General features: G+C 46.5%; 3 protein-coding genes and 2 pseudogenes across 3 annotated transcripts; 2 read left to right on the forward strand and 3 right to left on the reverse strand.

Annotated features, from left to right (window-relative positions):
• Nucleotides 1-549: 549 nt before the first annotated feature.
• LOC125535343 (ent-kaurenoic acid oxidase) lies at nucleotides 550-2,713 on the reverse strand. Its single transcript, XM_048698394.2, has 5 exons — nucleotides 2,053-2,713; nucleotides 1,786-1,935; nucleotides 1,183-1,707; nucleotides 963-1,081; nucleotides 550-846 (listed from the first exon to the last, which is right to left on the reverse strand). Exons 1-5 carry the CDS (start codon nucleotides 2,641-2,643, stop codon nucleotides 744-746), a joined length of 1,488 nt encoding a protein of 495 aa, XP_048554351.2. The 5' UTR covers nucleotides 2,644-2,713; the 3' UTR covers nucleotides 550-743.
• A 9,251-nt stretch (nucleotides 2,714-11,964) lies between these two features.
• LOC147983435 (uncharacterized) lies at nucleotides 11,965-13,048 on the forward strand. Its single transcript, XM_087539500.1, has 5 exons — nucleotides 11,965-12,129; nucleotides 12,207-12,404; nucleotides 12,481-12,618; nucleotides 12,697-12,812; nucleotides 12,880-13,048. The coding sequence occupies exons 1-5, from the start codon at nucleotides 11,965-11,967 to the stop codon at nucleotides 13,046-13,048; spliced, it is 786 nt and encodes a 261-aa protein (XP_087395626.1).
• Nucleotides 13,049-14,314: 1,266 nt separating this feature from the next.
• On the reverse strand, nucleotides 14,315-16,503 carry LOC147983436 (protein FAR1-RELATED SEQUENCE 5-like; annotated as a pseudogene).
• A 1,468-nt stretch (nucleotides 16,504-17,971) lies between these two features.
• LOC125540531 (uncharacterized) lies at nucleotides 17,972-20,250 on the reverse strand (annotated as a pseudogene).
• Nucleotides 20,251-20,281: 31 nt separating this feature from the next.
• Nucleotides 20,282-23,908, forward strand: LOC125534845 (receptor homology region, transmembrane domain- and RING domain-containing protein 1-like). Its single transcript, XM_087540728.1, has 3 exons — nucleotides 20,282-20,633; nucleotides 21,053-21,440; nucleotides 23,812-23,908. The coding sequence occupies exons 1-3, from the start codon at nucleotides 20,282-20,284 to the stop codon at nucleotides 23,906-23,908; spliced, it is 837 nt and encodes a 278-aa protein (XP_087396854.1).
• The last annotated feature ends 3,869 nt before the right edge of the window (nucleotides 23,909-27,777 follow it).

Raw genomic sequence — 27,777 nt, forward strand, 5'->3', positions numbered from 1 at the left:
CCCGTTTCTTCATCCGAACATGGCTAACGGGGCATCACACTGAGGCTAAGCATTGGACATGCCCTAACATGCTTTTTCAGGGAAGAACAACTTGTTCACAATCCGCTGGAGAATTTCCTTCCTTTGGGGCTTTGAAGGGTTGAAACGGGCCGGTGGCTTTTTCCAAGATTTCTCACTAGCACAAGGCACCAATTTTAGTTTTGGCCTGTCGCCTTGGTGAAAGTAGCCTGGAAGATACTTTCTGATGTGAAGCACACGCTACGGTACAACGCCGTGTTTGCTTATACTTTGAGTCATCCGCCGCTTGTTCCATGCATCTGTCGTTTGCAGAGCGCACGATCGGCGCAAGACCCACATATTTTCTTGTGAGGCTCGTTGTGAAAGTCGGAGCTGTCGTTTGCTTGCGTGTATGGCCATTTGTTGGCATGTGTCGTCATGTCATGTTTCATGTCAGTGGCCAGGTTGGCCAGTGATTACCATGTCATGTGGGTTGGGCTGTATCGGTTTTAGCCCGCTTTTCCATCAATTAACCGGAAAATTCTCACTCTCTTCTTAATTAATGAAAATGGCAAGTCTTTTGCCTCGTTTCAACAAAAAAAAAGATTATAGAGACAACGCCGCATTCTCAACAATGTCTCTTTTAGAAAACAGACTTTGATGCAGTTCTCACAAATTTGCTAACATACATGCATGCATGCACTACAATAGCTAGACTGGTTCATTTGACCAGAATTGCCATTTGATCATGCGTTGGGCCTGAACTTCAGAAAGGCCATGGCTGCGCCGTCCATCGGCCTTGGGTGTGGAAGGTAACCGATCTCCGCATTCGGATTCAACAGCTCCCATCTGAATAAAATGATCACATATGCTGTTAACTATCAAATGAGTTATATTGCTCACATATATATTATGGTGGTGATTATATGCATAAATAAGAGTTTAGTTAATATATTAGCACTCACTCGTATCCAATGGAGAGGTGATGCAACATGATGGTGAGCTGCAGCCTTGCGAGCATGTTGCCGGCACAGATCCTGTAGCCGCCACCGAACACCTGGTACGTCCCTGGCTTCGCCGGCTCCTGCATGCATGCGTCCATTGATTCATCCATTAGTTTCTTCGCTGCCATTAGCTAGCTGATGAATGATCGATGACATAACCAGGTATAGTTAATGTGCTTACATCCCATCTATCGGGGTTGAAGGTGAGGGGATCAAGGTAGAAGTTGGGGTCAGTGTGCAGCGACCTCACCCACACCAGCACCGACCACCCTGCCGGAATCATGTACCCGCCGTACTCCACGTCCTTGTTGGCCACACGGTGCACCATGGGCGCGATATTGGCCATCCGGATCGTCTCCTCCACCACCTTCGCTGTGTACTTCATCTTCGGGAGGTCGTCGTGGGTGATCATCAACGGTGAGCCGGCTTTGCTCTCGCTCAATGCCATGTTCTCCTCTCGGAGCTTGGCAAGGGCAACGGGGGATTTGGCTAGGTGGTAGGTAGCCCACATGATGGCGCTGGCGGTGGACTCGTAGCCGGCGACGACGAGGGAGACGATGTTGTCCACCACCTCCTCGTCGCTCAGCTTCTTCCCCTGCTCGTCCTCCATGTGCATCAGCCCGCTCATCAGATCGTCGCACTCCTTGTCCACCTTCCTCCTTGCCTCGAGCTCTTGCCTGAAGACCGCGTTGAGCTTCCGACGGCACTACACAAGCCATTAATTTAGTACAGTATGCTAGTCTAAATAAACTTGTAAACAAGAGCAAGATGAGAACATATATACCTTGCGAGCACCATGAAATGCCGTCCCTGGAAAATCCAAGGGAAATGCCCTGAGGCCAGCAACCAAGCCGGCGAACCACCGGTCGATCTGGCACGTCAATGGCGACGGCTCCATGCTTATAAACATCTTGCAGATGTTGGCGAACGTCACCTGTCCAATGTAATTCCAGTGTAAGGAGTAAACTAAGGTCGACACAGACTGACTGACATGGAGAAAAACGCATGCATGCATGCTCACGGTGAACTGAACTGACTTATGATTTCTTACTTTCTTGATCTCGGTGGCGGCGACGATGGTCCCCATGTCGGCCCACGCCGCTAGCGCCGCCACGACACGCGGCTGCACAACAGTGGAGATAGTCTGTAGCGAGCTGGGACGGTTGATGGCGGCAAGGATAAACTCCCGGAGCCTGGCGTGGCTGGCGCCCTCGACGTTGACGACGGAGGTGTGGCCGACGAGCTCCGGCATGGGCCACCGCACGCCGAAGCTGTCGGCGGACTGGAGCACGAACTTGTTGGCGGCCGGCGTGCACACGATGACGGCGGGGGAGCCGAAGAGGTGCGTCCGGTAGATGCCGGCCCCGGCCCCGTGCGCACGCCTCTTGCCGGCGATGAAGGCGTCCGGGCGGCGCGCCAGCTTGAAGTGCCAGAGCAGGGAGAGCGTCTCGCCGAGGAAGGGCAGGCCCATGTGGCCCGGCGGGAGGCGCCGCCGGCCGCTGTGCCTGAGGAAGAAGGCGGCGCGGTACCAGGCGTCGGCGGAGTGCCAGACGGCGAGGCAGAGCAGCGGGGCCGCGCCGAAGACGAGGCCCAGCCACCATGCCAAGTCGCCCGCGCCCATGCCTCCCACCACCATCGCCATCGATCTGCTAGTGCCACCAGATAGATAGCTGAAGCTGGATCGGTCTGCTTGGTGATGATTATGTTGGATGAGACGATAATGGAGGTTTATATAGACGGTGAAGCGAGGATTCCGAGCGGCTGATCCGTTGCGGTGTGGGGGCACGTGGGAACAAAACTAGGCAGAGAAGAGAAATTACATCGCAATTGCATGCTCGATCCTAATCTCTTTGGGTTTGTGTGCGTCGGCTGGATAGTATTTTTCTATACGATGTGTATGTAGTTTTTGGCAGCATAGCATCGGGCACATACACATGTTTTTTGCTAGCTACTCTCTGTTCCAAAATATAAGAATGTTTTTTAACACTACACTAATATCAAAAACATTTTTATATTACGGGAGGAAAGAAGTAGCTAGTTAGCGTGATTGTTCACGCCGGTGGATGCCGTGCCGTGTGTACCCTCGCAGCTAGGTTCCAACGCCGAGCACTGGCCAATGAAAGCTTAACTAATTGTCCTAAATGATTAGTGCCACACGTTGCATAGTATAGCAAAAATACCAGGATGCTAGGCGTTTTAAAAAAGGGTCAAATCGTCTAAAGTTTTCCTTGAGGTTTTGTGCTAAAGTTACTCAAAAGGGTCAAAACAATGATTTTGTCCATTGTTTGGCATCGTGGGGGAAGCTAGCACCCTGAGTAAGGATGCAGGTGGACACGTCCGTGCTGCCAAAAATAAGCTAATCTCTGCTGCTATAAAAAAGGTGATAAAAAAAGATCAATGCAGACAGATCTAGGCTTTGCGGACACGTCCACCTGCGTCCCTAAACCTACATTAAGAGGTAAGAGCACCCAATCCTGAAAGCCTTTCACAAAGTTCAGTTGGACATCCTAAGTGCACTTTCTAACTAAATTTATATACAAATAAAGGATCAAAACAGGGAGCACTCCCTTGTAATTGACGATAAGGTTGTACAATTATACTTGAAGCTCATGTGTAAATTTGGTGCTCACGGTCACACCATTCGTGCGTGTTCCCAATGAACATCTCAGTGGTGGCTCAACAGTAGAAACTTCCAAACAATACCCAGGACTAAATCTGATGCACCAGTTGTTTCTAATCAGTATTGCCACGGACACAAATTGTTATCATATCAGGGTGGGACCAAAATCATTACAATGCATCTCACTTGTCACACTATTTCAAGATAATAGGATAATAAAGACGTTTTGCTTCGGTACACCCTCCTTAAACACATCAAAGGTTGAGATCTGTCGATACCCCTTGGGCATGACCGTCTTATGTAAAAAATCCCCCCCCCCCCCCCCCCCCCCGCCCCACCGCGCGTCCACGCCGATACCCCCCGCACGCCTGTGTATACGGGGCTGCCGCACGAGCCGAGCCGCATGGCAGCCGTGAGGACGCGAGCCGAGCCGAGCCGTTAGCATCCATGGGCCCACAAAGTCAAATGCAGTCGGTGGGGGCGTACGTGTGGTCGTGGCGCGGTCGTGCAGTTAGCGGCGCACTAATTGTGGCGCTGACTACTCGCGGCCGATCTCCTCCCGCCAGCCTTCTGGCGTGGTAGTCCGTGCCCTCCATTACCGCGCGTGCGGCGACCGGGCCCCTTCCGCCGTCGGCAGCTGATGCGACTGGTCGGCTGCCGCCGCTGCGGCGCCCGCCCGCCCGCCTTCAGACGCCACCAGCGCTTCGACTGCCGCGCGTGCCGTCCCCGCGCCTTCCCACGCCACCGATGCCTCGCCTGCCGCGTCGCGCCGCCTTCCCACGCCAGTGATGCCTCGGCTGCCGCGTCGCGCCTTCACACGCCGCCGCTGCCTCGCTTTCACACGCCACCGCTGCCGCGCGTGCCGCCAACCGCCCGCCTCTCCCTCAGGGCGCGCGCCACCGACGGCTCGGCCGCCCACCACCCCTCCCCCCGCCGTCTATAAAAGGCAGCGCCAGCCCTGAGCAGGCCGTGCCATCTCCCTCGCCCCGCCCATCTCTCTTCCTCTCCTCGCCCGCCCATCTCCCTCTCCTCGCCGACGATGTCTTCTAGTGACTCCGACGAGGGCGCGTGGCCGACCGGCGTTTGGCCGCTGAGCCTCACCGTCGGCGACACGGAGGATCTGGCCCGGTACGGCCTGATGGTGCCGCCGGCAGCCAAAGTGCCGCGGCCGTGGCGGATCGGGGCGGACGGCATCCCCACCATGGGCCCGTCGCCGACGAGGCAGCAGCTCCGCGCGTTCCCTGGCGGCCGCTACAACCGCAGGGCCCGGCGCAGGTTCTGGCGGGGGAAGAACTTCGACGTCGTCCTCGGCGCGTTCAGGGACGCGGCGGCCGGCGGCGCCGTCGGCGGTTTTTATTCAAATTTCGGTCTAAGTTATGTAAGAGCAGTGCTCGTTTATGTTTAGTGCTATGTAAGGTAGTTTGAATTATGAATGAACTCGAAATGGCTTATCTGAAAGAAAACGTATGTTTAATTTGTTGTTAGTCATGCAACTTCAAAAAATAAACGGAAACATGCATTTCAACGTTACGAGGAAAATCAATGCTCGGTTACGCATGCATGAGGCTTTCACTCATACTCGAACGGTCTCTGGAGAACTTATCATGCATGCACACCAAAAACATATTGCGTCACGTCTGGGGTGTGGTATGTGGTGTTATCACCAAAAAATTATAAGAAAATTGTATAAAAAGAAAAAAAACAATGATAAAAAAATTGCCTCCTGTGCTTGCAGGCCACAACTGCGCGTAATCGGTCCGGCCCGATCAAGCCGCGGCTACGGCCTGCAGCACAGTCAATCAGGGCAGTGGCGGGTCGGGGCGGTAGTCAGAGGAGTTCAAATGGGAGGTGGGAGGCAGGTATATAAGGCGGTCGCGGCGTCGTTCGGCGGGCGAGGTGGGACTAAACTTTAGTACTCACCCCGCCCGACCCTGCCCCCGCACCGCGCGCAGAGTCAATGGGCCGGCCCACCCGCGCCGTCGCGCACTGTCACTGATTACGCGCAGTTGCGGCCTGCAACCACGGTTGGGCTGTTTTTTTTTTGCATCACTATTTTTTTATTCTTTTATGAGTCACGGCGCGGGGGGAGGTGGGAGGGGCGCTTTTTTTAGTCCCACCTCGCTCGCCGAGGGACGCCACGACCGACTTAGGGCCCCACGCAAAAGTTGAACGAATTCCGACACCATACGCATGTTGCGTCACGCTCGGCCAGTGTTTTGGGTGCGTTTCACGAAGAAAACCATAGGAAATTCATACGGTGCCGGAAAATTATGAAAACTTGCACGCACGATGGACCTGGCGATGGGTGCGTGTCCAAAAAGTTTGGGGTCCACCGGCTGAGTCAGAAAAGAGAACGCAGTACGGGGCTGGCATCGGCCATATCAGATCAGTGCCGGTTGTGTTGGTGGTACGAGGTGGCATGAACGAAACGTGTCCCAATTTTAGGAGGCAGTGGGAATGCCCATCTTAGGGCCCCACACAAGAGTTGACCGATTTCGGACACCATACGCACGTTGCGTCACGCCCGGTCAGTGTTTTCGGTGCGTTTCACGAAGAAAACCATAGGAAATTCATACGGTGCCGGAAAATTATGAAAACTTGCACGCATGATGGTCCTAGCGATAGGTGCATGTCCAAAAAGTTTGGGGTCCACCGGCTGAGTCAGAAAAGAGAACGCAGTAAGGGGCTGACATCGGTCATATCAGATCAGTGCCGGTTGTATTGGTGGTACGAGGTGGCATGCACGAAACGTGACCCAATTTTGGGAGGCAAGGATGTTGAAAAAAAAAACTCCTTTCGGACGGGTCCTTCAGTCCTGCCCGAACGGTCTTCGAAGAAGGAGGTCAATTTTTCGACATATTCGGAATCACCTCAACTTTTGCAAGTGAGTTGGTATGGTCACCCTGACATTCAATCCAAGAATTGAATGTATTTGAACACCAAAAACATGTCGTGTCACGTCCGGGGTGTGCTATGTGCTGTTTTCACAGAAAAAATTATAGAAAATTCGTAAAGCGATAAAAAAGATACAAAACTTGGCATGCAACCTAGTGATGATGGAGGAACACTATAAAAAAATTTGAGTTCATTTCAAGGATGTCGGAAAAAAAACTTCTTTCGGATGGGTCCTTCAGTCCTACCCGAACGGTCTCCGGAGAAGGAGGTCAATTTTTCGACATATTCGGAATGACCTCAACTTTTGCAAGTGATTTGGTACGGTCACCCTGACATTCAATCCAAGAATTGAACGTATTTAAACACCAAAAACATGTTGTGTCACGTCCGGGGTGTGCTGTGTGCTGTTTTCACCGAAAAAAATATAGAAAATTCATAAAGCGATAAAAAAGATACAAAACTTGGCATGCATCCTAGTGATGATGGAGGAACACTATAAAAAAATTGAGTTCATCTGAAGGATGTCGAAAAAAACTCCTTTCGAACGGGTCCTTCAGTCCTGTCCGAACGGTCTCCGAAGAAGGACGTCAATTTTTCGACATATTCTGAATGACCTCAACTTTTGCAAGTGAGTTGGTATGGTCACCCTGACATTCAATCCAAGAATTGAACGTATTTGAACACCCAAAACATGTTGTGTCACGTCCGGGGTGTGCTATGTGCTGTTTTCACAGAAAAAATTATAGAAAATTCATAAAGCGATAAAAAAATATAGAAAACTTGGCATGCATCCTAGTGATGATTGTGGAACACTATAAAAAAATTTGAATTTATTTCAAGGATGTCGAAAATAAATTAATAAGTTTATTGCTATAACTAATAATTTGGAAACGACCGTTAATAAAAAACAGTAGTTAATACAGAATTTATTTCGTATTGATATTATACATATGATGGTAGATATTACTAATGTAATTTAGGTTCATTTGAAGGATGTCAAAAAAATATTGTAGATAGTACTCATGAAATTTGCATAGTGTGGCAAATAATAAAAAATAAGACAGATAGTAATGATATGATTTGAGTTTACACTGCTAGCAGTACACGGCCGCACTGCCCGGACAGTGTAATGAGCTTACACTGACTGGGTAGTGCGGCAGTGCCGCCGCTAACAGTGCAAAGTCAAACCAAATTATTACTAACTATCTCATATGGCAATGTGCATGAACGCGGGTATATAAGCCGGTCGTGGCGTCCCTCGGCGCGCGAGGTGGGACTAAAAAAGCGCCCCTTCCACCTCCCCCCGCGCCGTGACTCATAGAAGGCAAAAAAATTGTGAAGCAAACAAAAGCCCACCTGTGATTGCATGCCGCAACTGCGCTTAATTGGTCCGGCCCGATCAAGCCGGGTGGCGAAAGGGCCGGCCTTTCGGCCCAGCTACGGCCTACAGCACAGGCCAACGGGGCAGTGGCGGGACGGGGCGGGAACGAGAGGAGTTCGAAACCGTCGTGGGAGGTTGGTATATAAGTCGGTCGCGGCGTCGTTCGGCGAGCGAGGTGGGACTAAACTTTAGTCATCACCCCCGCCGACCCTGCCCCCGCACCGAGCGCACACTCAATGGGTCGGCCCACGCGCCCCGCCGCGCACAGTCACTGGGCCGTCCAACGCGCGGCGTCATTGTTTTCTTTTGTTATGTGTTTATTGTTTTAAAAAATAATAGTAAATTTTTAAATAAATGTTGTATTGTATAAATAATAATGAAAAGTCCTACGTATTGTATAAATGTTCAATAATTTATGTAATGTTCATTATTTTTTATGTGTTTTGCATTAATGGCTAAAGTAGTTTTCATAATAGTAAAGAGGTTTTTGTTATAATTTAGAAGTAATACTAATTTGGGAAATACCCTTTTTTAAAAACGGTACCTGATATAGAATTTATTTAGTAGTTATGTTAAAAACAATACTTAAAATATAATTTATTATGTAATTATATTAAAAACACTACTTAATATAGAATTGAATTCACAGAAAAAATCATAAAAAATTCATATCCGATCAGTGCCGGTTGGATTGGTGGTACGAGGTGGCATGCACGAAACGTCACCAAATTTTGGGAGGCAGTGGGCATGCCCATCTTAGGGCCCCACGCAAGATTTGAACAACGTCGGACACCAAACGCACGTTGCGTCATGCCCGGTCGGTCTTTTCGGTGCGTTTCACGGAGAAACCCATAGGAAATTCATACGGTGCCGGAAAATTATGAAAACTTGCACGCACGATGGACCTGGCGATGGGTGCGTGTCCAAAAAGTTTGGGGTCCACCGGCTGAGTCAGAAAAGAGAACACAGTACGGGGCTGACATCGGCCATATCAGATCAGTGCCGGTTGTGTTGGTGGTACGAGGTGGCATGAACGAAACGTGTCCCAATTTTGGGAGGCAGTGGGCATGCCCATCTTAGGGCCCCACGCAAGAGTTGAACGAATTCGGACACCATACGCACGTTGCGTCATGCCCGGTCAGTGTTTTCGGTGCGTTTCACGGAGAAAACCATAGGAAATTCATACGGTGCCGGAAAATTATGAAAACTTGCACGCACGATGGACCTGGCGATGAGTGCGTGTCCAAAAAGTTTGGGATCCACCGGCTGAGTCAGAAAAGAGAACGCAGTACGGGGCTGACATCGGCCATATCAGATCAGTGCCGGTTGTGTTGGTGGTACGAGGTGGCATGAACGAAACGTGTCCCAATTTTGGGAGGCAGTGGGCATGCCCATCTTAGGGCCCCACGCAAGAGTTGAACGAATTCGGACACCATACGCACGTTGTGTCACGCCCGGTCAGTGTTTTCGGTGCGTTTCACGGAGAAAACCATAGGAAATTCATACGGTGCCGGAAAATTATGAAAACTTGCACGCACGATGGACCTGGCAATGGGTGCATGTTCAAAAAGTTTGGGATCCACCGGCTTACGTTAAAATTGTTGCATTAAGAAAATGCATTAATAAATTCTGACGTTAAAAAAACATCGAAGATAATGGCTCTCTATGTTGCATTAAGAAAAAGCATCGTGGGCCAGGCGGCGGTAGTTTTACGGGACGGGCCAAGTGGCCCACTATGTCGTGACCACGTCTATGACGCCGTACGTGCGTGCATGGCATGGAAACGAAGCCGCCATTACCTCGCCCCAGGACCGCCTAGCCCCGCCCCCTCCACGCACCTCCTCACCCGTCCCCGATCCGACGATCGCACCGCCGTGGCCGTCTAAACTCCCTTCCGTCATCTGCGCGCGCGACTTGGATCTCAGGCCCGGCCGTGCCGTCTCGGCAAATTCGCCGGCACTCTAAACCCTAGGACGGGCCGTCGGCCAGCGCGCTCGTGTGGGCAGAGGGCGCGCGGCTGCCAGGACTAACCCACACCGGGTGGGGTTTGGTAACGGTGGCTGCCGGTGCTCGACGAGATGCCGGAAGGTATGGTATTGAACCGTGCGTAATCTTTTTTGAATCTCGTAACTAGTTAGCTAACTGGCATCTTATTTAGAATGCAAGAATTAGGAGATGTGTACTGCTCGATTGAGAAGTGGTGCGAATTGGTGGGAAAATTCACAGCCAGACAGCGCATGATGCTACGTGGCACAAAATTGGACTGTATGTTGAGAATTCCTTCCGTGAAAATGAGGAAAAATTTATTGGAATTTATGATTACAACGTATGACAGTACTAGAAAGCGATTTATTATTCGGCCAAATACTGACGGCCTCAGTGTGCTTAATGAAGATGTTTACGACATATTTGGGCTACGTAACGAGGGTGATGATGTCAGTAGCATGATAGAAACAGTACAACTAGATGCCAAAAAAATTGTTCCGAATGAACAGGCCTAATCCTCATCGATGAGTTGATAAAAAATATTGTTGATACTCAGTCATATGATGATGATTTTGTGAGAAGGGCCGTACTGGTTCTTATGGGTACAGTCTTAGCACCACAATCCACCAAGTTTGTTCCTTATCGTTATTACAAAATGGTGGAGGACGTGAACGCTATCAAGTCATACAATTGGAACAGTTTCACGTTGGAGGTGTGCATGGATGCTATTAAAAAATCGGTCGAAGATCTTGAAAAATTCAAGTGGTCTATCGGGAACTTGGCTCTTCTTCAGGTACAAGTCATTTCATAATAGTTGTATGTATATATAATTTTATGTGATATATGTGTCTGACTAGTTGTGTTTACTATCATGCAGTATATATACTGGGAAAAAGTTGAGCCAATTGGTGTGGATACATTTGATCCTTTGTCTCGTGAATACCCACTAATGGTTAACTGGCCAGAAACGGAAGGGAAAAAGAGAGACGACTATGACAACATGCACGGGCGTGGCACCGGCAATGTAAGTCAATGAGTATAGTCCTTATTGGTTGCACATAGTAATTAACTATAGTTGTTATTTTTTTTATTTTTTTGTTGTACAGCTTGAAAACTGCGTTAGCGAAGAGTACAGACGTGCTAAGATAGCACGTGAAGGGACTGTCCCAGATGAAGAAACGAAGAAACCTAAACGGAAAGGTGGTGGCAGGAGTAGAAAGCCAAGCACGTCAGGGGTTTCATCGAACACGACTAACAGTATGGACCGTGTGATGACATACATAAAGCTGCTTCACAAGGAGGTTCTCAATATACCCGAAAGATGTGCACAGGTAATATAAAATTTATATTAAACATGTTTTAGTTGTTCAAGTACTTATCGTGTTTCATTTGTGTTTGTAGATGGTAATGGAAAAGTTGAACACGGAAGGTGTGCTGTACAAACCCAATAAGAGGGACACCAATGACGAATTTGATAATGTAGGTGAAGAAGTTGGGATGGAGAATGACAAGTACAAGTCATCAAAATATTGGCCGGATATTGATTCACCTACCGACGTGGAGCTAGTAACATCTTTCACGGGTTTCAATTATTCCTACGTGCCCGTTGATGACACGGGTGCTCCGGCGATGACACCGAGTAAAGGTGACGCTACTGATCCTTTCATTATAGAGGATAATGGAAAGTCTCCATGTTCGTCATCAACTGTACGTACAAAAGACTTTTCGTATATGTCCCGAGCCCCGCAGAATGCTGATATTTCCGGTGAGTCTATGGGTGGTTTGTCACCAACAAAGTCTAAAGACATGTCTGAGAGTTTCCCGGCAAAGAGCAACATAGGTAATGGTGAAGGCAGCGAGGACAATGAAGGTAAACGCAAACGAAATCCGTCAAAATATTGTCTATCCCCGTACGACCTTCTCATTACCCGGAACAAACGTGTTAAAAAAGTAAGTCAAGTACTACTTTATAATTCGTTCACGCATTATGTAAATTTTTTATTATTTTTAACGAATGTAGCTGCATTGTTTTAGATTTGTTTGCATCGTCATCACATTCAATTCTAGCAAGTTCCCTTAATATGACTCCGGATCACATAGAGGCAGCCAGAGTTTTTGTTGAGACTCTCGCATCGACAAAGAAGCATGCACACCGAACCGTGGTCGATATGCCGCCACCAGATGGGGACATATGCACGCCAGCTATGCTTCACAATGTCCTGACTTTTAAATGGTTGAATGGCGCTGTAAGTATGAGTTTGGTTTTAACAAAACTCTCATTTATACTTCACAAGTTGACCTCATTTTTTGTTTATGTATGCAGATAACCAATGCATATTGTAAACACTTACAACACCGTGATTTCTCTGATCGTTTCATATCAACAACGTGGTTCCCCAAATTTATGTTGGGTAGGGCTAGGGGAAAGGCCAAGTCAATTAATGATTTGGATTCTGAACATGTTACAAAGAAAGCAAAAGTCCTCGCAAGAGTAATGGATGAGTATTTCAGACGGGACAAGGTATTCCTTTCATATTTATTTGTTTTTGTTAGTCATTATTATTTAATTGCACTAACATCATTTGCTTACTATATAGGCGTATTTTCCTATGCATGTTAATGATAATCATTGGATAACCATAGTGATGCACACCGTCAAGGAGGAGTTTCAAGTTCTTGACTCAAATTCTAAAGGCGCAATAAGCAAAAGAATTCGCAATATGATTGCCACCCTGGTACGCTATAATTGTCACACTCCCATTCAGAACATTATTGAGTCATACATTAAATTTTGGTTTGTTAATTTGTTTCAGAGAGCTGAAATTTCTAAAGATATTATGGAGACCAACTCTACTCTTGAATCAAAAAAAATTCCAGATGTCTCATCGTGGCCAATTAATGAGTATAAAATGCCGAGACAACATGATGGGTAAGTTAAATGAATACAAGAAAGTGCATGCTATATCCTAAGCTGATCACACACATGTTTATTGCAGAGTGTCTTGTGGACTTTTTGTGATGTGGTGCATAAAATACTGGGACGGAGATCGCTGGACACATGAATTTGACCAGCAAGAGATTAATGAGTCAAGGCCGCGTATTGTCGCGGAAATCATTTTTGAGAAAGTGAAGATGAAAATTGTTAAAATCATGGAGAAGGAGTAGGTATTAGCATTGGTAGGGTTTTAGTCCCGTAGAAGGTTTCCCTACCGTTGTTGGATACTGTGATCGATTGTAATGCGATATGGCACTGGGATAGTTTTCGACAATTTTTCACGTTTTATTTATTGCTTTCGTGAGACACTAAAAATTTAAATGCGTGTGGGCAAGTAATATTTTTTCTGTCCTAAAATGTATCAGTTTGCCTCTGCGATATTACATGTACTGTTGTTGTTGTTCCTACTCGCGGCGGTCATTTTTTTATTAAAAAATAGGCCCGCCGTCCTGAGTTGGTGCGATGTGGATAAAAGCTGCACAATTTCTCACGTCGATTCTGGTGGCAGCAGCGGCGATCGGTCCGACGAATATTCCAGCTCGTGCGGTGGCCGACAGCCGAGCCAGTGGCGGGCCCGCGCAGTGCAGGTAGTGCGGGCTGGCGCCATTCGTCCTGCGCCATGGGGCGGGTCTGCTGGCCCAGCAGCCGGCCGACCAACCAGCCGCGCGGCGGGTGGCACACGTCTCGTCCCGCCCCAGCCAGTGGCACACATGCAACGATTCCGAGGGGGAATATGGCGATCTGTCGGCCCATAAACGATGCGCGTCGGGCGCGTGGGCCGATCCTCTTCGTGTGCGGATACGGACGCTGGCGCTTTGTGCCGAGTAGGTTTAGTCCCACCTCGCCCGCGGAGAGACGCGCCGACCGGTTTACATACCCGCGTCTTCGCCTTCTCACAAGCTCGCTACAGAACATGATGCCCTGCTGTGCGCCGTGGCCTCCCCGCTCGGCGGCCGAAAGGCCTCGCGAGAAGGCGTAGTAGTTTACCGTCCGCGCGCGCGCCCGGCCACGGCTAGGGCTTTTTTTTACAAAACAATTGTCACATACATTACATTTTAAAGATCTTCATAAGTTTACTATGTCATTACAGCAGTAACACATTCATACAAATATAATATGTTTCACACATAATAATATAAATCGCATGTCTCATAACATTGAACAAGGTGGCATAAACATTAACTCAAAGTGCCATGTCTATTATTCTTAAACAAATAAACTGAAAGTGCTAACGACTTTCATCAAACAAGGTGGTTTAAAGAATAAACTCAAAGTGCCATGTCTCTTATTCTTAAACAAATAAATTGAAATTGCCAGTGCCTTCAACTGATTATGAGTACTTCATCTTTATGCCCGGTTCCTACATAACAAATTGTAAACAAATAATCAGACAATTGTGAAGACAAAACCAAAAAATAGTTGAAAAAATGAAAAACTTACTTTTCATTCTCAGGGCACGTTTGCCGTCTATGGCCCTCTTTCTTACAAATGCCACAAAGAGGACCGGGTTTTTTCTCAGAAAATGATTTTGGTCTTCCATTCTTTGTAACATTTGGATCTTTCTTTGCCCGCCCTGTCCTGCTCTGTTTAGGGGCGCCCTTCGTGGAAACTTTCACGGGATCACCTATGACATCAACATGTTGTTCCGGCTGACGTGGATCCTCATGCACATTTCTTGTACTACCAACAACATCATCATCAGGGACCTTTTTCTTCACTATTATATTCTGCAGACACTGCATCAACTCATCATAGACGAATGGATCATTTGAAGCAACATGAAAAGCTTCAGCTCCTGTTATACTAAGTTGACTATAGCGAGCACGCTGCTCTGCCCCTGTCCAACCCCAGCCAAACAAGTCACTCTTTCGCTGTGCAGGCAGCCCACCTCTCGCAACTTTCGACATCCTCTTAAGGATGCAACACTTAGGTATTTTAGATTTTTAAGATGAATCAACACATACAGAATGTGTTTGCAAGGCAATCCTTTCCGAAGCATTCATCCACAACTGCAGTCTATCGTATTCTCAGAGTTTTCAGCTCGATAATTCACGCTGAACTGAAATTTCCGGTTATTTCTCCATGTCACGATGAAGGTGTGGCAGTCAACTCCCACTAGCGTCTCAAAAATCTCAAGTTCTCCCATCTTCTTCAGATCTTGTTGAAGAATATAAAAATTGGAATGAGTGAATACTTCGGCGGCATGCTTCTCAATATCCTTATATTCTGTGACTGATGGTGGCAATGACTGATTTGAAACACAGTCATCATGCGCCTCGTTCTCACGTAGTCGGACTATGCAATTCTCATAATGCACAACTAGGTCAACAATAGTCATACCGCCGTCCAAGTGCAGGTGAAGACAAGAGTTAAGACTTTCACTCCTTTGATTACTGCGCATACCCAGAAAAAAACCATCTGACAGATATGATGTTGCCCACAGACTCCTCTTCCTGTACATCCTACTTAGCCACTCTTCTGTTTTATCAGTCTTCCATTTACGGACGAAAGCGTGCCATCTCGCCTCAAAGTTGGCTGGAGAGGTGGAGTAGTACAAGAGTGCCCTGAACTCACTTAGCGATTTGTAATTAAGGTGCTTCTGCATGTTTTTTTCCACGTGCCATGAGCAGAGACGGTGCAACACATCAACCAAAACCAACCGAATAGCTCGTATCATTGCAGCGTCTCCATCTGTGATGATTGACCTTGGCTTTTTCTGACAATTGGCCTTCAGGAATGTCTGAAGCAGCCACACGTACGTCGCTTCGGTCTCGTCGGACACAATGGCACAACCAAAAACTGTGGTGCAACGGTGATTGTTTACACCAACAAAGGGGATGAACGGCATACCATATCTGTTCATCTTATACGTGCTGTCGAACACCGTCACATCTCCATACAATTGATAGTCCCGCCGTGACTGTGCATCGCACCAGAACATGCTCTTCAAACGGCCCTCCTTATCGAGCACGTACTCAAAGAAAAACTCTGGATCCTTCTCCTTTCTGCTCCTCATAATCCCGATTGCCGTGTTAGCATCACCCTTCGCAATCAACTTCATTTTTTCTCAGCAACATAGATTGTACACGTCTCGTCTCAGAAACCCACACTTATCATACGAGCCATACCTGCTAATGAAGTTGTCAACGATGATATGCTTTCTGATCCCAGCTCCTTCCATCGCCAAGATCTCAGCTATTTGGTGATCTCCCATCACTCGATGTGACCGCAGAAATACCACCTCATCTGGTCTAGCCAACAAATGGTTGTGATCATCCATAAAAGCTGCCACGAACCAAACTCCACGTCCTTTGTCCAACTTCACGACTAAATGTGCGCCACACTCGCAACGAGTCTCTGGTCTTAGCCTGCGTGTACGGCCCTCCGGGTTTAAAAATTTACTGAGACGTTTTCCTGCCCTCGAGCAAACGTATCTCCTATACCGAACAGTGGTTGAAAGTCCTTTTTCTCATTTCACCTTATCTTTTCTGATACTGAATCCACGGTCTTTGGCGTAGTTATTATAGAACATGTGAGCCTCCCATTGTGATGCAAATGTCATACCCATAACCTTCAACTGTGTCTCCAGCGCACGTTGCTGGATTTCAGCTTCCTCAATGTCCATATTAGCTCCATCCTCATGCTCATATCCATCTTCACCACTCCAATCATCAAAGTTAGCCTAAAATATTCCACATAAGCAAGTGTAAGTTGTCATAACCATTTTTTTATTATTCAATGACATCTTAAATTTTGGACCGAACCTGGCTTATGTTATCCCCGAAAGATTCAACACCATGATTTTCCTCGTTTTGAACGTCAATATCCTCCTGCACATAAAAAAAATCATATGCACGTGTAAGTACCATATGGTTCTTCATCCGACGAAAAGAATGTACATGACACTTACGTTTTCACTACAAGCACCCTCCTCCTTCTTTTTAAAATCCTCTTCAGGTAAATTATCGTACGACGACCAGGATTCATTGTCGCTGCCATCATCATCATCTTTACTATCATTACCATTCGTACGATCAACACTAGCGCTACCATCCCAACTCGTGTCCAAAAACAGATCCGTAAATCCAGTTTATTTATCCATTAAATGATCTCTCAACCAACACTGCAATATTATAATAAAAAATTGATCTATCAATTTTAAATCAAATTAAATGTACTACGATCATACAGATGAGAAATTCTTATCTAACAAGTGATTGCACATAATTATTTACAGATTCAATTTTTTGACGAACTAGACGGCTTACATGGCATGCACGTGCACTTCGGCCGGCCTGGCGTGGCTGCGGATGGCGAGGACGTTCCTGGAGAGGTTGATCACGGAGTTGCGGGCGGCGACGGCGTCCACGTCACCGTGACGACCTGCACGGAGGCGACATCACGTACGGCGGGCGACTCCAAGATCTGTCCGCGCCGGCCAGATCCTGGGTGAAGACGGGGAGAAGGCGGCGATCGGCCGAACGGGAAGACGTTGGAATTGGCAGCGTGATCACGTCTAGATCGGCGGGGAAAGGCGGCTATCGGCGGGTAAGGGCGGTGATCGGCGGGTAAGGGCGGCGATCGGCGGGGCGGGGCGACGTTGCAATGGGCCGCGTGATCAGCGCAGGTCGTGTTTTTTTTTTGCGCGAAGGGGAGAGGGTAGTTGCGAGCAGCCGTATCGGCTCGAGCCATGCGCTCGGCTCTACCTGTATGGCCACGCCGCATACGGCGCGGGATACGTTAAGCACCGTATGCCCAAAATGACCTTATACGTTAAGCGGGGGGGGGGGGGGGGGGGGGGTGTGTACCGAAGCAGAAGATGTAAGCGTGCATATCAACTACTGACTACCTGACTACAGTACAATATACGTACCAAGCATCAGCTCTAAAGCCTGTCAAGCCACAGGTTGACTTATCTGGAAACCAAAATTAAACTTTTTTGGTAGTTTTCGGTCACTTTTTAAAAAGTGATAATTCAGTGGGATGCAAACCTCTAAAGTGGTAGTTTTTGGCTAATCACTCCTTTTATCCTGAAGAGAGCCTCGGTTTATTCAGATAGTTTACTGAATAGTACTTAATTGGAGGGATTGCAATTAGGACCGGAAGAAAACCATCTCAGATGAAGCCAGCCCCAACACCTCTGTAATAAGCTCCCTCTCCTCCCGAGTCCGCGAACACTTTGGCGGGCTAACCTTGATCTTGGGATCCAAGTTCCCGCAGCTATTGCATGACTTCCTGTCGTGCAGAGATATTTCCTTCAAGTTCACTGCAGCTTCGACGACACGATTGATGTATCCGACGAAGTTGAAGTCGGGTTGGAAGCCGTAGATGGTGAGCTTAGCCAGATGCTTATGCTTGAATTCAGAAACAGATGGTTTCCACTCCACATTTTCTTTCTCGCAATAGCCATGTGCCTTCCGAAGCTTCCTGTCAGTTTCCATGATGCACCAATGATCCCATACTGTGATGCATAGGTCCTCCAGGAAGGGTGCGACTTCAAGAATAAACATTGTCCAAGCAATATCACATCCTTCAGGAAGATTGTCCAGATTCACAACCCGTAGTTTGCCGAGCAGAGGTGTGAGCAGTTTCGGACATTCTGGTAGAATCCAAATCTGGAAAAAGCAAATCAGGATGTGAGTGCCAGCTGCAGATAAATTCCATTCTCCGATGGTAGCCAAGACATACTCCCTCCATTTTTTTTACTCCACATATAAGATTTGATCAAAGTCAAACTACACAAGTTTGACCAAATTTTTATAAAAAATATGAACATCTACAATACTAAAACTATATAGTATGAAAATATGTTTCATGGTGTATCTAATAATATTAATTTCATATTGTGAATGTTTACATTTTTTAATATAAAATTAGTCAAACTCTACAAAACTTGACTTTAACCAAATCTTATATACGGACTAAAAAAAAGGGAGGGAGTACTTGTTAAAGAAACTTTAGCAGCTAAGACTTGCTTAAGTTAATACAGTTATTACATACGTACCTTTTCGCTTTCAAAATCCAGATGCAGATTGCTTATGTTGGGGGCATTAGCAAGGAACTGGCCTAACTCGAGAGTTTTGTTGGAACGAGTTCCAACCTTGGTGAGATCTAGGTCCGAGAGCCGCGGGACAAAGCCGAAAAACAGGGAATCTCCGTCAGAGTTCCAATTATTATAGCTCATCCTTTCGAGTTTTGGCGCGCAGCTGAGCTGTCTCAAAATTCCCATAGTCAATCACCAACTCAACGAGTCGGGCATGCTCCACTTGTAGCACAGAGCCGATCCCCGCGTCGCAGTGGGAGAAACGCAGAGAGCGCAGCCGCTTGCAAATGCTTAGGATGTTTGGTATGTCCGGTTTAGCAAACCTCAGCGTGTTTGGCAAAAAATGGGAAGGGGAATAAGAGTTTAATGTAGGGAGTTATATTGAGATTAGACATGGGATGAGTCGTTTTATTCCCAATTCTCTGTTTGGCGCATGATGAAAATTATGTGTGAGAGTTTGATGAGAAATTGTATTCCCGTGTTTGATTCATGGGAATTGACAAGGAAATAGACAAGGGAAATTAACATAAGTTATGATGAAGGGCTAAGATTGACTCACTAAAACAATTTCCTTCCAACTCCCACCCCCTCCCCTGTTAATAGAACAGTAGGAGTTGGAGTCTCAAATCCCATGACTATTCCCTTATCAATTCCCAATCCCCCTAACCAAACAACAGATTTAAAGTCTCATACCCCTTCAATTCCCATTCCCTAACTCTAACTACCCCCAACCAAACATGCTGTATCATAGTGTGCAACCGCAGCCGTGTGAGGCCAGCAAATGCGTCTGGACAATCAGCAAGGAAGGTATTGAACTGCTTGGCAAATTTGAGGAGATCGTCGGGAGTGCAATTGACACGAGCCTTCTCCGCCAGGATATCAAACTCGGCGGCCTTGACCTTCTGGGTCGCCATGGCGCCTGTGTTTTGATTTTCGGTTTGAGCTTTTTTTCGCCCTAGGCCGAGATGGCCGAATTTCGGCCATTTTCAAAAAAATCGGCTGAAATTTGACCAAATTTTGACTGCAATTTAACTTAAATTTGATCAAAATTTGCCAAATTTGAGCAATTTTGGCTGAAATATACTTTTCGCCTCAGGCCGAAATGGCCGAAATTCAGCCGAAATCCAATTTTTGCGGCCGAAAATCAAAACACAGCATGGCGCCGGTGACGGATCTGCCGACGGACAAACAGTTATAACGCATCAAGTAGAATCTCACGCCCAGTTTGCGGAGTGGGATCTCCTTGTTCCTCGCGACTCATCTCATATACGTATTACAAACTGACCATCACACACTGCTATAGGATAAGATGTATGAACTGTCAATCATTGATAGGCGTGCATTTGTATAGGATAATGACATGTGGTTTGCGGATTACTTGCTAAGGGTAGCCAATGGCACCAGGGAAGGTGATGATCAAGGCAACATACGACTCTCTGAAGATATTTGTGTGCCGTCTATAAGCGAGGTGGACGACCTGGAGAAGCTAATTGACCATGTATTTCCTGGTCTAGATGACAACATGTCTGATCCGAATTACATGACTTCTCGCACAATCCTCTCTACCACAAACGACAACGTAGACAAGATAAACATATGCATGACAGAGCGTTTCCAAGGAGAAGAAGTAATCTACCATAGCTTTGACAGTGTAGAGGACGACCCATATGGCTACTATGCTCCCGAGTTCTTGAAAGGATTGACTCCCAACGGTCTGCCTCCGCATGCACTCAAATTGAAGTGAACTGCCCAATCGTACTTCCGAGAAACATTGATCCGGCAAAACAAAAGGTCTGGATGCAATTACTTCTTATGAACTTTAACTAGTAGTCTTAAGAAAAGGAATTTTGTTCTATTTGTTATCACTAGAAAGACATAGTTGAACTAACCCTAGCATTCCATATAATTTACAAGCCATCAAGTGGTGCTTTGAAGGTAAACAGACATGTTGCTGATATTAATGAGAATCTGATTAATTCAACGTTAGGTTAAGTCCGGCTATCAATGTTAGGACACAACTAAATGACTTTGTCCTAATGGTGTTCAGAAACACATTTTTGTGATTTCATTTATTTAGTTCTTGTTGGAGATACTTTGTAGGATATTTAGTTCCTCCGTTGTCTTAATTTAGTGGTTGGTGATCCTGAGGGCATACACATACCTCCGGTATTCGTATCCAAAATGGCTGGGGAAACCTTGAAGAAGTTTGCCAGAGGCGAAGATGCGGAATGCTGTATAAACTCGTCGATGGATGAGACTGCAGGGACAGTGTTGGTGATGTCGTTCGTATCACTTGTTGTCATCATATCAGTTGTAGCTTCATTTCTTTTTGCTCGGAACTGCCGACTTTTACGCCATGGAGTTGATAATCGTCCACCTTATATCAAGAAGCATGTGGTGGAAAAGCTTTCGTCCTTGGTATATAAAGCTCCGTGCTCAAGTGGCAACAATTGTGAAGAAGCTTGTGCCATTTGTTTAGAAGACTATGATAATGGTGACATGCTTAGACTTCTCCCATGCGACACGGGGGAACCCTAGCGCCGCCGCCGCCAGATCCCCCTCGCCCCTCCCTCGCTTCGCCGCCGCTGGAGGGGCCGCCGGCGAAGTCCGCGCGCGCCTCAGGGAAGGTGGCGGCAGGGCGTTTCCCCTCTCCGCGGCGTTGCGCACGCATGCGCTGCCTGCGTTGCCTCGGACGCGGGCGAGATGCAGGGCCATGGGAGTGGCTTCAGCGCGGGGAGAGGCCGGATCCTGGCCGGGCTTGGCCGGATCTAGCTTCTCCGCCCTCGATGGGGCTCGATGGCTTCGTTCCGGCGGCCAGCGAGGGCTGAATCCCGGGGCGGCAGCCCCGGACGGCGGAGGATGTGTCGGCGGCTATGGACTCGCGACGGGCGACGCCGCGGCCGCGGTGGTGGACGATCCGTGCACAAGACGCTTGATGGAGGCAATTGGAACAGATTTGGGTGAAGACCTGCTCGCGGCTGCAGCTGAGGCCGGCGATGGCGGCACTATTCGATGTCGTTCCTTTGTTGAAGGCATCGTTGTTGAGAAGCTTCAGGCCACTATCTGCTACCTCCGGGGAAACCCTAAATCAGTAGATCGGATGACTGCGGCATTATTGTGTCGTTTCCCTCTTGTGGCGCCATTCTTGGAGGTGTACACGGGCTCGAGGGACCAGTGGACGAAATAATTGGTGGAGCAGTGTTTCATCCTGCACATTAATGATGGCGTTTTTTGGCGGCATGGCGCAGTGGAGACTCGGCGCCCGATGTGTGGCGAGGGACTCGTGCAGGAGGGTGACGTTATTAGGCGTCGTGGTGGCGTCGATGGTAGAGAGGCCGGGCAAGGTGGTGCAGCAGTACATCACTAAAGATGGATTGATGGCAGGTAGCTACGGCGGCCTCATACCCGGCAAGCGTCCTGGTTGAGGAGTGTGCCGGACTAGTAGGTGCCCCATACCCGACAGGCGTCCTGATTGGGACCTCGGGTCTTAGATGTTTAGGTTTGGCTGCGGATGTCTGTTTGGTATTAGGCCCAGACTATCAGCGCCCCTTCATCATTTGGATAGGAGTAGCAACAGTTGTTGCTTAGACGGTGGCTTTAATCTTACTGTTGTATGACTTTGTAAGGTCTTGTGAGAATAATTAATAAAATTGCCGTATGCATCGCCCAGATGCAGAGGCCGGGGGTCCTCCTTCTTTTTTAAAAAAAAGTGCAAATATGGTAAGAGCATGTGATATCTCAGTACTTGACTATTTGTTTTTATGGCCGCTGCTTCTTTTGTTGGGAATATAAATACCAATACCTATGTAACTCCCCCAATATGAGTATCTATGTAGCTTTAATGATTTAAGAATAAATTTACTACACATTGTTTTTTGCTAAATGTCAAGATAGTACAGATTTAGGATCAAGTTTTACAAACTACACTTTTCTCGGACCCTTGTTTCAAAACACTACCTTTTCTGATATTCGAGGGAACACACCTCTAGGCTCTACATTGTAGCAATGGAAAAAGAGAATGGGTTGTTACATCGTGCGGGCCTAGGCTACTTGTGTGGCATTCATTTGGTGTCACTGCTAGGAGGAGCCGGATCTAAGTTCCATCCCAGATTCAAAAGGAGTAATTTTCTGAATCAAGTGTTACAGCTTGATCTTAATGGCGCACTTTCCTCACATTTAGCCAAAAAAGGAGTGTAGTTTTCAAGAAATCAATCAATATGTACCTCCCTCTGTCTTGATGCATGTTCTGATTGGTTAAGACAAGGCTTTGACCAACAATTACTTCATTAATATGTGGTTTATTTGATACAGAATCACAATCGTACGTAATTAGTTCTGAATACACGTCACACAGACTAAACTAATGGGCTAATTGTTGGTTAAAGCCTTGTCTTAAACAATCAAAATCCGCCCTATATAATATACTCCCTCCGTACCAAAATATAAGACGTTTTTGCAGTTTAAATTGAACTACAAAAACGTCTTATATTTTAGAAGAGAGGTAGTTGCATCGAAGACAGAGGGAGTAGTGCATAAAGGCCACAACTGACGGAAGGAAAATTTTGAGACCATGTTTAACATATTTGGTTTGCCATGTCACATGAAAAAAATCTAGCTTAGTATCCTATATTTGTGTTGCTTGATTTGAAGTGCTCATGCGATATCCAATGTTGCTCATCTTGAAACTGGACATCAAGCAAAAATTGCATTTCTGCCGCAACAAGTTTTACATAGGCAACATATCTGCGTTGCAAAATGTGTCGCTCATTCTTACATAGGAATAGCTTTGTTGCATGTTGGAGCCAGGCAATGATTTCCACCGTCAGCAATTTATGCCTGAAGCTTCTTACTTCTGATAATCCCCTAACTCTCTTGTGGTGAACAATTTTTTTCTACAGAATTTCATGTGGAGTGTATTGATCCCTGGCTGACAAAGTGGGGCACATTTTGCCCAGTATGCAAACTTGAGGTACTCACAGGTGAATAAGCAGGCAAGGTTGGACTAAATCTCAGGTGAATAAGCAAGCCTCTGTTGCTGCATACAAGTGCTGGGCGGCATGGCAGTTGCATCCAAATATGCTGAACTGGTTGTTCTGTTAGCTGGGGTTCCAAGATCATGTGAGCATTTTATCACCAGGACGAGGTACGGGCAGCGGTTTGTGAGACTGGGCCCGTCTTAATACCCAGTAGAAGATTGCCTTATGTCGTTAACATTGAGATGAATTGTTTAATTGAAGCCCTCTTGTAATTATATGTCAGTCAGAAGTTCAATTGCTTCTTTCCCATGCATTTCTTGATTCTCCTGAATAGGGTGTGGGGGAGTACCAATATTTTGAATAGCGCGCTATTTCGCCGTTATAACACGGTTATAGCATATTTGGAAGGGAGATGTTACGTTTTGGCAAAATCGGACGCTACGGCGCTAATCGCGTAATTAGCGCGCTACACATGCTATAACTTTGTAACGTTACAACGTTACAACGTCTCAATCTCGTCCTAGGAAGAAGAAGAAGTTGCTTCCTATTTATCGTGATGATGAGTTGCAATCAGCTGAGTCTTCTTCTGAATCGGAAGATGATGAAATGCATTTACCAGTGAGTGATTCTGAATAATTTGATTGTGCTATGTTGTAATGTTGTCCCCTTCGGTGGCTATTGATGTAGACTATCTTAAAACTCGTGTGTTATTTTGTGTTGTATTGTTGCTGTCCCGGTGGCTGTTCATGTTAGAGACTCTTAAACTATGGCTGTTGAGTGTTGATGTTTGAGACTTACTATTTTTATGTACTGGATTTGGCCCTTATGCATATATTGCTTGCTCCTATGAAAAATTTAGTTGCTTAAATACTTTATTTCTAGATATATTTGATTTTTTTTTCAAACGCTATTTTGAAATATAGCACGCTATTAGCACGCTATAACTTGTGTAGTATTTAGAGAAGGGCCTCGCTATATTTTGTAGCACGCTATTCAAAATATTGGGGAGTACTGATTTGGTCTTTCGGTGCTTAAGGCCCATTTGCCCATGGGTAATTGTAGATATGTGGTGTCTCTTGTAACCAAGTAGCTCATGAACTCTCCAAGTTTGCATTGGGTCTGTGATGGATGGGGTTGGTTAACTCAGACTTTGTTGGCGGTGTTCGAGTTGGTGATTTAGCGTGCCGATGGTTTAAGGAATACAAAATGCCCCTTAGACAAACCTTTTTCCGAGAGATTTTTTGTTTTGTTGTTTCATAGGTAAAGCTTACTAGGCTTGCTGCTTGTTTTCTTTGTGTGCGTGTTGAAATAGGACCCAAGTTAGCATTAGTCAGAGTGGCTCCTGTACTCCATCTATGCTCTTTTACGTATCTGATGATCGGCCCCGTGCGCTGTTCCCTGAATTCAAGGTAACCAGGTTAATTCCGCAGCCCTGCACTGCTGCATAGCTTACTTGGGGAAGTTCATGCGTTGGACACTTTCTTCTCTTGTTTTCTACAGTAGTTATTAGTTGTCGTCGTAGGCTGCTGCATGTGCCCATCTATATATGACTCCACTGTCCCAAAATGACCCATTTAGGGCATCTTCAATGCAAGCCGCTTATACAGGCGCTTAGGGAAATAAAAATATATCATAAAATTAGAAAACTATCTAAGCGTTGGTTTGTTTCAATGCAAGGCGCTAGTATATAGGCACTAATAAAATCGGCGTGTGTTATCCTGCACAGCAAAAATGGCTGAAGCGCTCGCTGCTACTTCTTGCATCGATGCTTAAGGGATGCCAGGAATTAAAAGTGGAACTGCTAGTTGAACAGGATATCTATGCGCCCCTGCGCTAGCGTCCGTGTTGGACATGCCCTTATTATTCAAATCAAACTAAACATGAGACTAAAATGAAAAGTGTCAGTGAACTCAGTATCAGTTGGACCTCGAGGCGCCATCGATCGGGGCAAAGAGAGGAGAGGAGGCGTGTGGGAGGAGTTGTGAGGCTAGGGATCGTTGGACGGGCCGGGAGGGGTGTGCGTTGGGTGCTTCTCTTCACCCGTTTTTTGTCGTATGGGGTGGAGCATGGGCTTTTGAGAGGAAAAATCGGTAGGGGTTGTTCTTTCGATCGATTGCATCGGTGTGGGACGAACGACATACCCTTTAATAAAATCATCCACATCATCATACACTAGAAATCGCTATCAAGATATTTATAGAATCGTATGCTTTGCATAAATGGGTCAATATATTTAAGATAAAATAAAATGTACATGAACACACATATACACACTATAATTGACGCATGTGCCTTACAAAATCAGTGAAGATATGAAATTGTGTCTTTGTCCACACGTTGAAGGGGCATTGTCTCAAAAGAAGGAAATGATTTCTTCTACAACATACTCCCTCTGTAAAGAAATATAAGATCGTTTAGATCACTACTTTAGTGTTCTAAACGCTCTTATATTTCTTTACGGAGGAAGTATTATTTAAACATAGCATGGTGTGTGTATTTGTCAATGCCAAAACTTATGAATGTATAACAAGGAACAATATAATTCCATATTAGAAACAATATTATATATGTGGTTTAATAGAAATGCATAATAGTCTAGTTTATACTCCCTCCCTCCCAAAATAAATGTCTCAACTCTAGTATAACTTTGTACTAAAGTTAGTACAAAGTCAAAGTTGAGACACTTATTTTGAGACAGAGGGAGTACTTAAGTAAAAAAGATAAGCAAATATGAAAGTTTTCTTACGGGGGCAAATATGAAAGTTTAGTACAAATATAATCTCTACTCCTAAAGGGACAGTTCGTACGTCGTTCGTCCCTCACCGGCGCAATCGGTCGATGGAAAATCCCACCACCGATTTTTCTGATCGCTGCCCCTTGTCCACCGATTTCCCCCAAAAATTAACCTCTCCAAACAAGGATCAGGCAAGAGTAATTAGTATCAGCATCCAAGTTCTAGCAATGATGTTCAGACAGAAGTAATTAGTATCAGGTTGTTCAACTGAAATGAAATGGTTTACTTGTAAACTAGTGGTAGAATTTAGATCCCCACCAATAAGTGTTTTGTGGCAGCCAACTTTACACAATCAAGTTGCAACTGAGATAAGCATGTAACTTGAGCAAACCAACAGAGCGAATCATGCAGGAGTGAAGATAATGATTGCAATAATTTCCTAATGGGAAGAATTTGCAAGCAAGCATTTCCACGATAGTACTAGCAAGCAACAAGATATGAAAAGGACAGACTCATCCATAATTAATCAAGCAAAATGCCAGTCTCCAACAAAAGCTAGGGTAGTATAGGCAAGTAGAAATATAAAACTAGTACGTAGTAGGAATAGGCAACCAAAACGCAGCATTGTACCACCAACAAGCTGACAAAACGGCAGAGTATCAACTGGACGGAGGGCAGGCATAGTACTAGTAGCGAGATATTTTATCCATAACTAGCGACGGCAGACTATGTACATGCAGTAACTGGATGGACACGCAAACGCCTACTAAGCCTTCTTTTCGAAGCTGTCATGCCCCAGCGCTTTCTGCACCATGTCGGAGTAATCGGCCTTGGTCATCTTGGAGACCTCAGCAGGGTCGAAAAGGACGCTCGCACAAGCAGAAACCGAGCGGATCGTGAGCGCCCGAACCCAAGGCAGGCAGGGAAGACGATCGATCACGGGAACAACGACGAAATCAGCTCGTACCTTTCGGCTGCATGTAGGTGATGGCGGCAGTCATCCCGTCCTTGCTCTCGACGACGCCTCCCTTGCGGACGCTCTCGTGCTTTGCCGCGTCGAAGGAAACCTCTCTTGATCTGAGACCAGAGGAGGGGAGATGGGAGGGAGCGGGGGGGGGGGGGGGGGGGGGGTAGCGGAGCAAAAAA

The sequence above is a fragment of the Triticum urartu genome, chromosome 2A (genome assembly GCF_056163025.1).
Source record: "Triticum urartu cultivar PI428250 chromosome 2A, HENAU_Tu73, whole genome shotgun sequence".
NCBI classification, from domain to species: Eukaryota; Viridiplantae; Streptophyta; class Magnoliopsida; order Poales; family Poaceae; genus Triticum; species Triticum urartu.